The following is a 17,536-nucleotide window of genomic DNA, read 5'->3' on the forward strand; positions in this document are numbered from 1 at the left end:
ACTACCCAGCCTGCAATCTTGGAATGCCTCAGAAGTCACATACAGCTGAGTTTGGTCAGCTTCTGCTAATGGCATCGATGTAGATAAACTCCAGATGCAGGATCAGATAGTAAAGGATAGTTGCAACAGGCACTGTGTTACAGAGATTTGATTTTCTGATAAACCCCAAATCCTGTCAAGTAGTATTACTGATGGAGACTATGCTCTCAGGGTAAAGTCAAGACACTCTGAGGCATTTCCATTCTAAATTTCTCTAAATTTCTCCTGCTTCTTAGTATGGAGAAATAGACACTGGGGAGAGAGTATCAGTTTTTAAACAACTGCAAAGAGAAGAAGACACCACGACCACTCCACACAGAAGAGGAAGTAAATTGCAACAAAGGCAAAACACTAGGGAAAACTTTAAACTGGAAAGAAGGGAATGCATTAGAGCAGTCCTGCTTTCAGAGGCTCCAGGACCTCATACTGAAAGTTTTTATAAATAGTTTTTCATGAACAGGTTAAATAAGTAAGTATCAGAAGGAATCTTATCCTGGCGCAAGAGAAGGGATCATATGACGCCAAGTAATTATTTAAGCCCTTACAACTGTTTTAGAAAAATCTCTGCAGATTTTTAGGCTGTTAAACAGCTGCTATGTTTCACTCTGGAAATTACCGATTTGCAGTTGTCTCTGAAGTTGCTGCTGTTTAAATGTGCATTGTTAAAACCTCAAAGCTTTTCCAGGCTACAAGAAGTGTCCTGTAGAAGTAATTATTATCTCTGTTTTATGGCATTGTACACTTCTTCCAACTCTTCTCTTGTTTTTCCCTCCCCTGTAATTCTTCTCAGGGTCATGCTGAGCTGGGCAGTAACTGGGAAGAAAAAGGTATTAGAAACGTTGTCTCTAAGGAGGTGTATACCAGGGCTTCAGAGAATCAAGTCTCTGCTGGTACATTTGAACACTGCTCAGGCTTTCAGAGCACAGCATGGTGCGGGAATGTCAAATCCAGATTAAATGATGGGGCCTTCATGAGGGAGGAAGACATCCCGTTATCTTCTGCAGGGCAAAAGCAAAGATTTTTGAGGCACTTACAAGATGGAGGAAGATAAAAAGGAGTACAATGAGAATTATTGAAAATTATTCACCTTTGGCAATGACCTCCTAAACAACCTTTGCGCAAGTTTCAGACTCCTCAGTCAGCCTTGCTGCAGGATAAAAAGACACATCTCAAAGAGTGCTGTTGGAGCTTTGTAGTATCAAGATGGTTTATTTTGTGATATTTCTTTCTGAAAAAAAAAATCTTACTGGTGACTACAGTAAAAGGAAAGGAAAGAAAGTTCATACTTTACCTGAAGCATCAGGATGATAGATGTTGGGAGTATTTGTTATTTCTCCTTGCTGATGGAGACAGCTACCTGAGGATCTTTGACTCGCAATGAGAATCCTGCTCTTTGCTGATGGTAACCTGGACACTGCACCCAGTCCTAACTGTGGCTTGAGTATCATGGCAGATCGATAAAAACTTGGTGGGACCTCATAGTGAGTATATTGTGGAGGGCAAAATTCATCTTTCGCAGGCCTTTCCCCAACCTACAGAAAAATCATTAACACAGATATTATGCAACAAATTTATACACGCAGACAATGTGGAGCTCTAAATTGCTTATAAAGGCTAAATTTCCCTCCTTGTGAATCCAGGCTTCAGAGCACTCCAAACTTCCAAAAAGTGATGGTCTTACTAAATGAATCAAGCTCCAAAATTATCTACCTTACACACTCAGTATACAACTAAACCCAAATAAAGAAAACCCCAAAGAAAACAGATAAATGGAAGATCTTCAATTAGTGAAAATGATGTTACTGTTAAATCACAAAAGGTTATTTTAGTTACAGAGGTAGATACACCAAGAGACTGTGTAAGTAGAATTTTTATTAGAAGTTATTTAAAATATTCTTACCAGGACACAATTCCGGGAGAAGTTGGTTTTAATTTAGCCAGCTAAAAATAAAGCTGGAGGTATTTAAGTTCATTTTATCAGAGAAATTGTATTGCCAAATCATTTCTATGAGAAAAAAAGAACTGTCTATATGTTCTCACTCCAAATAATCATTGTAATATGTGCCCCTGGAGAAAAAAAACAAATTTGCAGATGTGAAACATTTACTATTTATCACAAATAGATGCTGCTTTGTTAAAATCAGTGACAAATCTCTCAGTATTTTAATGGGCATTTACTGTGAGCACAGCACAGTAAGTCCCAAGCCGGAAGTATTCCCAGCAAACTGGTTCACAGCAGTGAACTTGCAGCCGAGGAATGACCTGCTTCTTCAATTCAGCCCTAGCATCTTTCTGCACTCAAGCTGGTCTCTGACTCCCACTTTGCTGTGCTGCTTCATGACTCAGGGCAACAGCACAGAGCAATGTCAGTAGTTTTCATCTCTCAGTTTTGCAAAGAACCATTTGTTCTTCTGAGCAGAGTCCAACTTCTCTACCATTTTCTTATAAAATGCGATATCATCATAATGTAGAAAGGGTTCATGAATACTTTTTCAGTCATCCCATTTAGGCCATGGGGATAAAAAAAAAAAGCCTTAGGAAATAGGAAATCTGAACTAAATTTGTTTAAAAATTAATCAAAAAGTGCCACAGGCTACCTAGGAAAAAATGTAACTGCCAATTAATTAACTCTGCTGTAAGTTATGATGCATATAATATGCCAAATCAATTTCTATTTAGCAATTATAAGCATTAGAATATGCACTTCAACATTGGCTATAAAAGCTTTGATCCTAACTCCTTCAAGAGCTTTAATCCTAATTTAGCAAATCTTTAATATGCTCAGAGACAAGATTGGCCTTAAACTATTAAATATAGATTTTTTTGAGGCCTCTGCACAGGAACTAGGAGGGCAGATGCAACAAATACTGAGCTTTGTATTTTTGCTCTATATTTTTTCCTCCACTTGCAGTCCTATTTCCTGCCATTTGATCTTCCTGTTTCCTTTTTTATTATATTCCTATGACCTATTTCCACAAGTTAGGATGTAGTTTTTTACTGTATATATGATTCTTTAGGCTTGGACTGCAGATGTTTGGCTTCTTCCTTTCAACTTCTAGATATGAGATTGTTTTTCTGGATAAGCCTTAGTTATCTTCTCTCTCCCTGATAAATTTATTTCCATCAGATTACACTATGCATGCTATCATTTCATATTTAAGTGGCAGTGAAAACACCAATGCCAAGTATTTCAGTATAAGGAAGAGAGAAAATCTTTAAATATAGAAACCATGCCTTTTTTTATAAACTGGGTTGGTTTATTCAAATCTCCTGTTACCCCCTTTTTTTTCCTTTATTGACAGTATGCTAGGAGTAACACAGAAGGGCAACAAACGTGGACACAAAAATAATAAATCACAATTATAAAACATCTTCTCAAGCTGAGAGAAGTGAAAAGGATTTAGAAGAGAATCATTTAGGTTGGAAAAGATCCTTAAGATAATCAAATCCAACTGAATTTAGTCAAATATCTCTCAAAAATTAGATGCTCCTTTTTGAAGAACCCAGTTTTGGGGGACATAAACTTGCTATGAAGACACATTATCTTTTCTTTTCTGTTTATCTGTGAATACACCAAGTGTAAAATTCAATCAGTTTCAATAGACTTGTATAAAATTATTGCCATTTTAAAGCTCTTCAGAAAGATATGGATTAATATGAAACCTGTCAGCATTCTGTACTAGATTTTTGTACAGGGACTTTTAAAGAAAAGATCTGTTGCAGCCTGTTCCCTAAGAAGAAGGTCAGTCAAGAGTTTTCTTGTGCGTGGCTGTCGGCTCATTCCACACACACCCGATATAACGAATTTGTTAGAAAGAAACAGGAAGTCTGCAGCATATACTTAGAGCATACAGGAATTTCCCCAGGCTGGGTAGTCCCAAGCAGAGCTGGCAGCACGGCCAGCAGGTACAGATGCCCAACACCTTACTTCATGTTACTTCGTTTATAACACTGTCCAACATTATTGCCTCAAGCAAGAATTTGCTTTGTCAAGTGTCTGCTTCAGGGAACTCTTCAGGAAAAGAGTTGGCAACATTGGTTCAGGCAAGTCAGATAATGAGATTAAGGGGAGAAATTGTTGGTTGGACTATACAAAAACAACTCCCCTGCTCCTTTTTCCTTGGCAGATCCTTCGTTTCAACAGTTTAGTCTATGCTCTCTGGAGCAGAAAGATGTCTGTGCTGGGGAATGGACCCAAAGAGGTGGTTGAATGGAGCAGGAGCAGCCTTGGTGAGGCAGGCAGGAGGGCTGGTGACCTTCTTACAGACCCCCACTAGAACAAGGGCTCTTGGCAGCAGCCATAAAATAGTGAGTAAAGTGAGCCAGCAACTACTCTGACAGAGCACGGACTGTATCCGTTGGGTAAAATCTCACTCTGCAGACCAGGTTGATCCATGTTGGTCCTTTGGGAACAGCCTCTGGGTAAGCACATGCTGGTAGAGCTGGAGAGTGTGCTCCCAGTCCTGCAGTACAGACAACCTTGCATGAGCCTTGGAGGCCATGTGATTCCACTGTTTAGTTCACTAGCACAGGTATAGTCTTTGGGTGCTACAATTTGCTCTGCTACTTCACGTAGAGGCAACTGGGAACACAAAGTGACCACAAATACCCACTGGTGCTGACTAGAAGAGGACAAGGTCCACGATGAGATGGGGAGCCCACGTTGTGATGAAGCATATGGATAGCAGTGATCTGCCCTGGGCAACGACTGGTTTTGTTAAGCATTTCGCATTTCACCTTGAGCAGTAGTGTTTTTGGTGGGGGTTTTTTGTTGTTGTTTGTGGTTGGTTGGCTTTTTTTGGTTTTGGGTTTTTTTTTAATGAAGACAGGCATGAAAAGATCTACCTACACATCATGCCAAGGTTCCAAAGAAAAGCCCTTGCCAATGCCATAGGCAAGTCTCTGCCCATTTAACCTTAACTCAATTCTGCTATGGACCCAGTCTCTCAGCACATCTGGAGTGCCTTCATGGCTGAGCTAGGATTTTTTTCTGAGTGCCCTAAGTTAACTTTGGCACAGGCAGCTCAAGGAGCCCTACAGGCCCCCCACTGCACAGAGGCAGCCCCCAAGTCTTTCTCATAGAGTTCTCCAGGTCTTTTCTTGGAGTCTCCTGTCCAAGACAGCACCTTCCTAGTTCTTCTACCTCCTGGTACCTGGAGGGATATTTTATTGTTCTTACCACTTAGTTAGCTGAAGGGTGCTTAGGGATTACAGGTCTAACTGATAGCAGCTATTAACCCTATCAAAGCTATGTAAAGAGCTATAAAATGCTAATCAAAGCTCTCCAAAGCTTAAATCGGATGTGCAAACTGGTCAATCTCAGATTTTTTCTCTCACCAAGACAGCAGCCGTACTGACAGAGAGTCTCCTTGTCTTCAAAACCTCTGAGTCTTCAACACTCTCCCTTCACCACAATGATTTTGATCTCACTCCATCCTAATTGGTTTCTTTTGGATTACAGATCACTCATCTGCTATGAACTCATACTGTGCACAGTTGTTCTTCTAAGCATCTGTTCACTTCCATGGATCGATCATTTTCCTTTCTTTTGATCCACAGTGAGCCAAATCAGACCCCTTTGCATTCCTTTTACTGGCAGGACAGCAAGGTTATTGCTTTTAGGGTGGCAGCCCAAAAGAGTAAATTTCACCTTCTGTTATCAGCTCCTGACTCCTGGGCTAATGCAAACTCATAACGCAAACAACAGTTTGAGTTTTCCTTCCCAGCCTCTCCTCCTGTCAATTCAGCTTCTCAAGCTGCTTCAAGCAGCTTGCTTGGGTTAGATTTTCCCTTATTGAAATACCCATGAAAAGTCATATTTCTTGGAGGAATTGGGGAAGATGCTTTGGATCTTCTCCAGCCCATAAGTCATACTTCTAACCCTAGTCTAGAGAAAACCATGTTGCAGACTTGCCACAACCTGAGTCTTTCTCCAGCTAAAAACATTCCTCAGTTGTGCACAGAAATCTGTCCTTTGCTCACAGATGTGTCTGCTGATCCTGCCTGCTTATCTGAACCCCAACTGTCATAGACACCTGTGGTCTTTAGAGGGTCATGTCACCCTAAAAAGAGCAAAACAGTTGCACAGTCTGGGTTATTTTGGCTTTATTTTCCATTGACAGGTATTAAACAATAATACCTTAGTAATTTTCCCTCACCTCACAAGGTGATTGTGAAGATATACTGATAACGGCTGGTATAGACAAACTCCCAATGACCTTAGTAATTCCTCCTTTGGACACAAAATATAAGGGACAGAGCTGAAAATGGAAGTTAGAGGTAAAAATGACAGTGGGCACTGTCCTTTCTGTGTTTGGGAAAATAACTATAATCCTGGATCACTTCAGTAGATTGCCTGTTAACATACCATACATACAGTACCTTAATTTGGGTATTTGCCAAATTTTGATTGCCAACACTGTCACCAAATTTGTTATTCCTTGTTATTCCTTGGATCAATAGTGTATGTAGAATGAGGCAGGCAATAAAATAGCCTTAATAACACATGAGTTACAGAACAAAAAAATATAACCTTTTTTTTAAAGACTTGTTCAAACTAAAACCACTTGTGTGATCTTCAGTATTTATACGAAAAGCCTGGTTGTTGAGCTATCACAGGTCCCAAGAAGCAGATGCAAAGGCACATGCCAGACCTTAATGTAGCTTCCTCTTCCCTGTCCTTTCTCCACCTATGATGCAAGTTCATCCTTCCTCCACTGTGCTCACCCCCCGGAAGGGATTTCAGGAAATCAAAACTCCTGCCCAACTTAGCAGGCAGAAACACAATGAGGTTTCAGGAGGCAGAGGGATTTTCATCACCTTTAGGCTGCTCAGGATGGCTTTCCAGGGAAAGGAGAAATCTTATTTGAGGTGCAGGTCAATGTAAGAGACAGCATTTAAATGAGTCAAAAGTAAATCTTTTTCTGTATGATATATATAATCTAACAAGAGCTCTGATAGTCCCTGGGTTTCAGTACAGCTAAACAGAAGGGAATTAGCTTAGACCTCTAGTGCTCTGTCTACAAAAACCCACCAGCCTTCCCACTAAGAAGGAAAAGTCTCTGTGGGCAAACTACAATAATTTCCCAAAGCTATTCTTTAGGGAAAAAAAGAAATTCCATTTATCCAATTCAGCAGGTCTTTTCCTTTCTAGACATCCTTATTTATAATACTAGTAGGTGACCAATTTGCCGGAAAATAGTGAAGGAGCATAGTGACAACTTCCAGTCACAGCTAAGATATTGCAACAGGGTCTGTGCCAGCAACAGTAAAGTTTGTTTCTGATGATCACACATTGCCCTGATTTAGGATTTATTTCTTATTTGATGTTTGAGAATCAACTTCTAGCAGCAACAAATAAGCAAATGATTACCACCTGGAATACAAAAGCAGCTGTCAAAGCTGCAGAAACTTACCTCCTGCAGAAACTTCTCACTCATTGGACCAAAGTGATGACCCGGGGGCCTAATTCCTGACACCACTAGTCCAGAACCAAAGAGTCTTGGCTTCTGGAGGTCAGGTTTAAATTTGTCATACAGGATGCTGGTGGGCTTTGCCTCCCCTCCGTTGGATGCCTTCTGTTCCGTCGAGATGGGCATGCTGCATGCTGGGCTACTGAAGGGCAGCCCTGCCGGTGCAAACAAGGGGTCAAGCTGCTCTATCGAACGAGGGTTTCTCCTAATGTATGTGATGATTTTAGGTCTCACAGGTTTGGGCCGGGGTATGGCAGGTTTCATCTCGACATTTTCTTCCAGCTTTTCACTGCAGTCACTGTCTGCACCCACCTTATCTGTGGGCGAGCCCTTGGGGTGGACTAGGATAGGTTTTGGGATGGCGCTGCTGCAAGCAGTCTTGATAGGCACTTTAGGGGATATATTTAACAACTGTGTGCTGTCAATGGGAGGTAGGACTGACAGTTTGTCATCATGAAGGGCATAAAGGTCCTTCAGATTACTGTTTGATAGCGTGGGCTGACCATTAACATCCAGCGTTGCCACTGGGCGCACGGGAGTTGGGACACATAAAAAGACATCAGCCTTTGTTGAAGCATTACAGCTCTCTGGTACTTCCTCTGGAGGATGTTTCTGTGCATTAGCTGCTTTTTTCCTTGAAACTGAAGCACTTGAGGTTTCCACATCACTGTTGTGGCTGTCAGGTTGTTGGTTTGACACTGTCTCTGCACTGCACGCTCTGTGATGATCAGAGAGATCAGAAGCAGGCACAACAGCATCCTCAGTACTTTCTTTGACTAGCATCAGTTTATTCTCATTAACTTTCAAGGCTTTGCTGTCAGGTGGATTAATATTATGTATAAGAGATATTTGTTCACCAACTGTTTCAGCGCAACCTGTGTCAACTTCATGCAAATTTTCATTTTTTCTAGGTGTCACTTTGACGCTGGATTTACTACCACAGGTGAGTGGAAATATTGTTTCCACTTCTCCATCAGTAAAATATTCCTCACCAACCTGGCTAATTGCCCTGTTGTCACTGTCATTGCTTCCTCTCCCTTTCCCACTGATAGTGACATTACCACTTTGCAATTTGTCATCAGGATAAGTTACCACCTGGCTTGACAATGGGTCCTCTACTTTATTATGGGTGTCTTCAAAATGACATGCTTGAAATTTTGATGTGTCAGACTCAGAGCTTTTCAGTTCCTGCACTGCAGTATTTTCATCTCTTTGACACCTCAGGAACTCTACCAGCATAATTTTCTCTATCTTTTGTGGACATGTATTTTTATATTGTGAAGATGGTGCAGTTTTAAGCTCCAGTTTTTTACTTTTATCACCCTGACCTAATTGTGCTTCTGATTTACAAACAATCTCATTGAGCTTAACAGCTGAATGTTGAGAATGAGATGTATGCAGTGTGCTTTCAATGTTAACATTTGGTACATTTTCTAGTTTATTTATTTTCTTGTTCCCTGAGGTAGATGGTTTGGAATAAAATACAGTATTTTTCTCTGAGGTATTGTCAAGTGGATGAAACATCATCCCAAGAAAATGATCCGTGGATGTTTTCTGTGATTTCTCTGTATTTCCTATCAAATGGTGAGATGTGTCGATGGAGTCCAATGATGCAGAAAGCAGACGTTTACATGACACACGGCCAGTGCAATCTTTTGTAAATGTTTCAGGCTGAGGAGAGAATTTACTTGGTCTTCCCAAGGAGAGCCTTTTTATTCTCTCCACCTCCACAGTCCTGGGCATTTTTCCCTTAGAAAAGTTCTGGGGGAAGTCAACATCACCTTTGGAAATAACCTCCAGGTTGGCATCATTTGTGCTACTTTTTAAATTGGACAGACTTTGTCCTCGGCTAATCCTGATATGCCTTGATATATCCTTAACTTCGCTGGTCCTACAGTCTTTTCCCATTTCCTTGCTTGCGGTGGAGGGCAGCTTACTTTCCTGTACACTGGTGTGACAGGTCCGTGAGTCTTTGAAGGTTAGAAGTTTATTCTGCTCTGTATGCAGATGAGTAATTTTCTCTGTTCCTCCAGAATATATATTCCCACTTTCATCTGTCAAATTGTGTTTCTTAACATCCTCATCAATAATTCTAACTTTCGATACAATTTGGTTGGCATTAGTATCCCCCACACTCACTAAGCTTTCATTATTATTTCTTATTTCGCTGTGGTTGTCCTGAAGCTGGGCATAACATGACTTGTTTGGAATTAATGGACCACTCATTTTGAAGCTTCACGTGATTGCTGTTTTTTGGTAGTCCTAATTAATAAGAAAGTTCTTTTTTCTCTATCAGGTTAACTACTATGCATGCTTCAGTTATGTATTTAAACTAGAAACTGATCGGTAGAAAATTCATTGTCAGAAGGCTTGAAGTCTCTTGTCAGAGTCACATTTTTGTGCTGCTCAGTTGTCTTTTGTGCAGCTTCTGGACCCAGGAAATCTTTATGACGTGCAGTAAAGAGGTTTGGCGAATGCAAAATAGATCTGCCGAGTTCCTTCTGAATGACAGCCAGCTAATCCAGTCAACCTACGAGGAAAAAAAACAAACAACAAACCACAAATAAAAGAAAAAAACCAAAGAGACAACATCTAACTAAATCTAAGTTAAAATCAACAGCACCCCCAGGTACATCCCCAGGACAAAGTATTTTCAAATACTTTAGATGCTGTTTCAATCACGTCTTTGCTCCCAGCAAAGACTCTTACTGTAGCACAGATCTCTGACTTGAGAAGTTACACAGCAAAAACTGTCCTGGTTAGAAGAGTGGTTGCTACTGTTTTTAAGATATATAGATTTACAAGTGGAAATAGGCATAGATAGCCTGGTGAGAGTGAGACCCAACCTTGAGTTTCTAAACATTTTCATATTGCTTCAACAATGTCTTTATTACACCAAGAGTGGCTAGGGAAGCATTTAAAGCCCCACTGCATATATTAGCCATAAATAATAAAATTCCAGGTCCGTTAGGAGAAGTTTATGGGTTTATCTCCTTGCCTTGTAGAAATCACTGCCATAATTGTGCTGACACCCCATCCCCTTTGACATTTCTCAGCCAGATCTATAGATTCCAAGAAAGTAAAAACTATGGCGGGAGACCTGCAAAGAAAAAAATATATTTTTTCTGGGACAGATGTATGTATGTGTTTTCAAATACAGAGGATTTTACACCAGTCCTAACACAGTCCTTTTGGCTCCCTCCCACGAGGGAGGGCTTTGGGAGCCCAGATTTTGTACTCTATCATCTCCAACAAGATGAAGGTGAGATTTCTGTCTATTCCATGTCTAAATTCACTCTCTGAGATATTTCTTGTACCCTGCATGTTCATACCCTTCATCATAAAGAAATGTGGACACTGGAAATCGGAACGTGCCCCACAGTTCCCAGAAGGTGGAATTCAAAGCACAGCTGAGCTGGGTTTCTAACCAGGGGCTCACAGGGGCACTAACTGGAAGTGCTGATTAAGTCCACTGCTCTGTCTGTAGCATCTGGGTGCAAGTCTGAGCCCCCATTTCTAACATCTGCTATGAGCAGGTCCTCCCAGCCTTTGCATTCAGTTCAGCTCTGCTCACATCTGGCTCTGAGTTCAATCCAGCTTCTTTATAGGATGCAAACATGTTTGTGGAGTCTGGATTCAGGCTCCTGGCACAGTTTCAGCTCTTCAGCAAACAATAACTAAATAGATTAATTTATGAAACAGAACACAGTATTAAGAATTTCACTTCAAAACCACACAATTGTGTAATTATAAGTCTTTTCCACAAAACATTGTAAAGCAAGACTTTTAAACTACTTCTCATTTTGGTCTTATTCCCAGAGAAGAAAGAATTGAATACTTATTAAATTAAATATATGCATTATAGAGATTTTGGTTCATTTCTCATTGTTCCTTTTTTTCCATAAAAAATGACAATACCAGAATTTACATACTCAACTTGAATGCTAAACTATAAATGCTTTTCACTGGGCAAAGAATGTCTGTTGTTATCTCTTTGGTTACCTAGGAAGGGGCACTGATGTGTTTCAGAAGGAGCTGAGTTCAGTTAGTTCATATTTCTCCCTCAGCTGACAAATGGCAACACACTCTGGTACCAAAAGTGAGAGCCAGGAAAATGATCACAGGGCTGGAGCACATCTCCTATGGAGAGATGCTGAGAGAGTTGGGGTTGTTCAGACTGAAGAAGACAACTCCGGGGAGGCCCTATTGTGGCCTTAAAGTACCTGAAGGAGGCTTGAAAGAAAGATGGATGTAGAATTTTTACCACGGCCTGAAGTGATAGGACAAGGAGTAACATTTTTTAACTGAAAGCAGGTAGGTTTAGATTAGATATAGGGAAAAAACTCTTTAGTATGAGTGTGGTGAGATGCTGGAACAGGTTGCCCAGAGAAATTGTGGATGCTCCATCTCTGGAAATGTTCAAGGCCAGGTTGGATGGGGCTTTGAGCAACCTGGTCTAGTGAAAATTGTCCCTGCCTATGGCAAGAGATATTAAAGATATTTAAGGCCCCTTCTAACCCAAATTCATTCTATGATTCTATGAATTTAATAGAAAGTGCAGTGAGGAAAACTGGGGAATAGAGAAAAAGATGGAGGAAATTCATCTTCATCTTTCTTGCACTACCTTGTACTCTTTCACCAAGGGTGTCACCTGATGGCCAATAACTTTAACAGATTGAGGTGAGCTGACCATGGTTGGCTGTCAGATACCCATCTGCTCTCTCATTCTCCTTTCTTAACAAGACACAGTGGGGAAAACAAGATGAAAAAGCTTATGAATTGAGATAAAGACAAGAAGACTAACTGAGTACTGTCGTAGGCAAAACAGACTTCACTTGGGGAAAATTAATTTAATTTATTGCCAGTTAAAATAGAGTTGGATGGTGAGGAACAAAGACAAATAGCTAAAATGCTTTCCCTCACCCACCTCCTTTTTTGCCCGAGGCTGCTCAACTTCACTCCTTCGTTCATGCCTTCTCCATCTCACCACTTGCTCTTTCCCTGTCTTGTGTTCCCAGACACACTGAACCCTGGGTGTTATGGCAGTATATGTAGATAAATTAGTAAATGATGATGGTGCTGTACATTAAACCCTAAGTACCATATCAGGCTGATGCATTTCAAATGTACAACTGTAGCAATACATTAATTTTCTACTTATTTTCTTCTTTAAATCTCTTACAGGGATTCATGGTATTTAAGATTATGAAGAAGGTGCTAAGAGGCTGCAACTCTTAGCACCTCTGGTTTCTCTTGTTTACACTGCCCCCATTATGATTAGTAGCAATGCAAATGAAGGCAGTTTTGAAAAAAAAATCTTGGAAGTACCTGTATTCATTGAAAGCATCTTCACACACAGTGTGTAAGACACACCATGCTGGTATGCTTCAGAGACCAGACCAAGTAATTTGGCTTATTGTTGCTGATATAAATTCATCAATATGAGGGTCAGGAAAGATCTGGCCCCTCTCAAATACAGGGCACTGCACAACCTGAGACTAACCTCTTAAAGCCAGTTGAGATTAACCTCTTACAGCTGCCAGTGCTGGCCAGAGATACAGAATTTAAGAGAAGGGATAATAAAGTACTGTCCAGGCAGCTAACATTGCTCCTGTGTTTCCTCCAGAGCCAGTGAGACAGGATGGGCACTCTGGAAACGTGTGTCATGCTAACACCTTTCAGGACAGACTCGGTGCACCCAACCCTCCAATTTCATCTCTTTTTATGACACCCAGTCTCAGATTAAGGATGCCACAGACTTGAAGAACCCATTACATTCTTACAACTAATATCCATACAATTACCAAAAATATTTTCTTTTTTTTTTTTTCAGAATATTGCCTTCTTAACTTTGCAATCTGTTTTACAGCTGCCATTACAATGGCTACACAAAATAATGATTCTAAGATTGTAAATAATACAAGAATCCAGTCTGGAATATAACATACTGATAACACAAAACTCCTGCTAAATTAATATAAAAATACAATCAAGCTTCTATGTCAATTAATACCTTATTAATCCACTTTCCCTGTTAAGGAATACAAACTTTGGAGTTTGGTTCAATCAATGTGTTAAAGACTTACATATTGTCATAGGCACATTTGGAAGTAAGATATATGTTTTTGTGTTACATTTAGGACCTTGGATCTGATCATTCTTCTGTAAATAGATGCTATTTAAGATGCTTTGGCTTGGATTTTCTGCAGGATAGTTTATTTTAAATGGCACTATCCAGGCTCAACTTTGCTATGCTCTTTGGAATCAGTGAGATGAAAAGACTCAGCTGTGTCTGGGTTCTGTTGGCTCTTCCTCTATGTTTTATTACTCACCTCTCTTGACTGATGTTCGCTGACATATACACATCTGAAGTCACTCCCTGCTGTGCAGGAACACTGAAATGAGAGGGATGTGAACCTCCTAACTCTTCAGATGTCCTCCTCAGCATAAGAGAAGGGGGTAAGAGGAGACTCGATCCAAACAATGACAATACTACATCACTCAGCAGCACCTCACTGGGGACTCTGGACAAGAAACATGTCTGCAAGTCTTACAGACTGGACTTGGTATGTGTAAACATTTATATGGATAAAAAATTCTTGATACTGTATAGCGTAAAATTATCCCCTCTGAATCACTGAGAGTAGAAAATGAAGTCATAGCTCTCCATGTCACAGCATCTTGGCAGGATGTAAAAGTATATTCGTGAAAAAAAAACACCAAAACCAAAACCGTCTTACAAAATGATGTGAACATGCTAGACAGTAGAATAAAATTATGATACTGTGGTTACCTATGAATCCCAAGGGAGAAGAAAAGTTCAAGGAGACAGAAACAGAATTAAATACTTCTGTTTAACTTCAGCTGTATTAGTTTCCTTCTAAGATGTCTATCTCTTAAGAGCCTCTATTTTAAACCTGAGCCCATTTAATGATGATCTAGGAAAGAAGTCTGCAAGAGCTTCTTCCCATCTGATATTGCAGTTCCTCCACTACCCTCTAAGATGCATTTGGCCAGCAGGTCCTACCCTACCCTCTGGAGACACCTGGGAGAAGGAGAAGCTGAGCTGGTTGATTTCTGTGCCATGACACACTGCAGGGACTGTATCAGCAGAGCTCAAGTTTGTAAAATATAGCTGTCTGGAAAAAGAAAGCAGCAGCCTGCTTCTAAATAGTAATAGCAGTGATTTTTTGGTTAAGCAAGCAGTATAGAAACATTTTTATCCTCAGCAGGCATTGAAAAAAAGAAAAATGGTGAAGCACTTCATGCTATTGGTTGCCTGGTTTGTTTTCAATTTGGCACAAAAGTAGAACAGCAATAATTATGAGATATACAAAGGAATTATCAAAACACATGGACAAATAAAACTGGAAATAAAGAAATAAAGCCTGAAATGCATCCAGAAGTTTGGCTCCTGTATAAATGTTTTCTAATGCAAGCTGTTATAGCTGCCTACCCATCCTGGTACTGAGAGTCTAAAACCAGAATATTTACAGCATGACACACTGAAAACATCAGGGTGTTCTGGTAATACTGTGCATGGCTTAGGGTGATTGTTCTTTCAGTACAATGGGTATGAGAAGCACATGAACACTTTATAACACATCTGCCATTGAACTGATGCCTCTTGCTACTACCATAAAAAAAAGAAAAAGAAAAAGCAACGGGTTTGTAAATGGCTCGGGCCTGCAAAAGGTCAGCCACGGGCCAGCATCCCCGATTGACTGCCCACTCCTGCAAGGTAAATGCTCTCAACCCAGTGGGGTAGTGTGTTGCACTCCCCAAGAAAGAGCATCACATAGGCAGATTGTTCAGCCTGAAGAAGAGAGGTTTCCAGGTACATCCCATCGCGGCCTTTCAGTACTTAAAGGGAGTTTATAGAAAAAGAGGGAGAATGGCTTTTTACATGGGCAGAGATAGGACAAGGAGGAGTAGTTTTAAATTAAAAGAAGAGAGATTTAGGTAAGATATTAGGAAGAAATTCTTTACTGTGAAGGTGGTGAGACACTGGAACAGGTTGCCCAGAGAAGTTGTGGATGCTCCATCCCTGGAATTGTTCAATGCCAAGTTGGATGGGGCTTCAAATAACCTGGTTTTGAAAGGTGTCTGTAGTAGATTGACCCTGGCTGGATGCCAGGTACTCACTAAAGCCACTCCCTCACTCCCTTCTGCAACCAGACAGAGGAGAGAAAAAAAACCCAGCAAAGGATTCATGAGTTAAGAGCTGGGAGAGGTTGTTTTCCATCTTACTCTCCCTTGTCTGGCTGGGAAGGGGAATGATAGAGTGGCTGGGTGGGCACCTGGCATCCAGCCAAGGTCAACCCACCACAGTGTCCCTGCCCATGGTAAGGGGTTGGAACTAGATGATCTTTATGGCCCCTTTCAACTCAAACCATTCTATGATTCTATGATACATGTAGGGACCTGCACACAAGCCCTTCGTCATGACTCAGAGAGGAGTCATGAGGTGTGATGGGGTGTTTATCCTCCCAGAAGGTGGCTACAACTGCTTGATCACACCTTGGTTTAAAGCACAAAGTGAGAAGCCTCCAGTCATTTCCCTCAGAGGCTATCCTGGTTATGAGCTCCAAGTTCTCAAACTCCTGAAGCATCCTGGACAAGGGCTGAGCACAAACTTCAGCTCTGCTGACCTCTGCACAAGCAGCACAGATACGAACAGTATGAGTGACTTTGACTGCATTACAGCACCCACAGATAAAACTCCTGCAGAAACAGACCCCAAGGAAAAAAAGAAATCTTGGCCTACAGGAAAGATGATCCCATTGTCTGACCAGTGCAGTGATGCAGGAAGACGGATGAAAGTACATGAGGGATGTGTTTGTACGAAGTGGGAAACAGATGGAGATTTTACAGTTACTACAGAAAACTGGCATGAACAGACACCTCCTGATATGTACAGTCGTCCCAAGAAATGCCACTGAGGAGAACTGGCAAACTAGCCAAAGCCTTGCTGAGGTCTGCTCTGGGAGACAAGATGCCACCACATCTAATGCCAAGGCTGCACACTGCCAAGAGCTGAGCCCCACAAAAGAAACAAATACAGTGCTGGATGAAAAGGAAGTGGGAATATCTTCTTGAGAAGCCCAAATCATTACAAAGAATTACTTCTAATGGTGACAGAAGTTGAAAGCTGATACTAGGATGTTAAAAAAAAAGCCAATAAACCTCTTGGAGTGGGTAACATACAATTGGAATTAATTAGAAGTGGTGGAAAAGTGCTCACCCAGGCACGTGATAATTTTGTTAATGTGATTTGGAAGGGTGAGAACTAAGATTTGGATACAGTCCCTGACAGCTTCTATTCATAATGAAGCAGACACAGCTGTTTGGGGAAATTACAGCATAATCTCATCATTGGCAGATTCTATGGAAATATTGGTCTATGTCATGAAGAGGACAGTACTTCAGAGAGACAACTTTCTGCCTGACAAGCAATTAAAACATAGGCAGAGAAGAGATGATAAAGTAAATGTAAAATTTTTACACACTGGAAAGTGACAGGAAGGCTGTTCTGATTCAAAAGAAAAACTGAAATGATCTGAAGATAATAGAAACTCTTGTAGAGTGTGGTTCTGTACCATTTCTAGAATTTCCGTCTTTCAGTGCTTTTAATGTCTCTATAGTCAATAAATTTTAATGACATCATTATTTACATGATTACTTATTTTACACCCATATAAATATTGTTATAAAAACTGAAGACAGAATAGCTTATGGTTTCATAAGGCCAAAGCAAATTTTTCTTTTTTTTATTCAACAATAAAGCAGATTTTAGTTTATCCAAATTATTAATGAATTTATGTTGGTTTATCAAATTGATTTCATAAAAATTATTATGAAGAAAGCAGACTTAAACATTTGTCACATTTACCTTCAAAATCTTCTAAATCAAATATTTTCATTTTCAGTTCCAAGTAATATTTCAAGATCAAATTTACTTCATGTTGACAAGTTTTTTAAATGGCAAGTCAGGTGACACAGAAAGGTTACTTCCTCTACCCAAA

General features: G+C 40.4%; 1 protein-coding gene across 8 annotated transcripts in view; it reads right to left on the reverse strand.

Annotated features, from left to right (window-relative positions):
* Nucleotides 1–17,536, reverse strand: part of MTUS2 (microtubule associated scaffold protein 2) — a 252,063-nt gene that overhangs the window by 163,175 nt on the left and 71,352 nt on the right. For 3 of the 8 annotated variants that reach the window (XM_051779009.1, XM_051779007.1, XM_051779006.1), the window contains exons 2-3: nucleotides 7,455–10,041; nucleotides 1,331–1,571 (exon numbers count right to left, since the gene is read on the reverse strand). In XM_051779009.1, coding sequence (XP_051634969.1) covers nucleotides 1,331–1,571; nucleotides 7,455–9,737 — 2,524 coding nt within the window. In that variant the 5' untranslated portion in view covers nucleotides 9,738–10,041. Of the gene's footprint in view, nucleotides 1–1,330; nucleotides 1,572–7,454; nucleotides 10,042–12,135; nucleotides 12,226–12,438; nucleotides 12,542–12,839; nucleotides 13,111–13,186; nucleotides 13,219–17,536 lie in introns of those variants that run through there. The other 5 variants (XM_051779010.1, XM_051779003.1, XM_051779005.1 and 2 more) reach the window with 4 other exon arrangements.

This window comes from Manacus candei, unplaced genomic scaffold (assembly GCF_025592945.1).
Source record: "Manacus candei isolate 608988 ecotype Guabito, Panama unplaced genomic scaffold, ASM2559294v1 h1tg000014l, whole genome shotgun sequence".
Lineage (NCBI taxonomy): Eukaryota > Metazoa > Chordata > Aves > Passeriformes > Pipridae > Manacus > Manacus candei.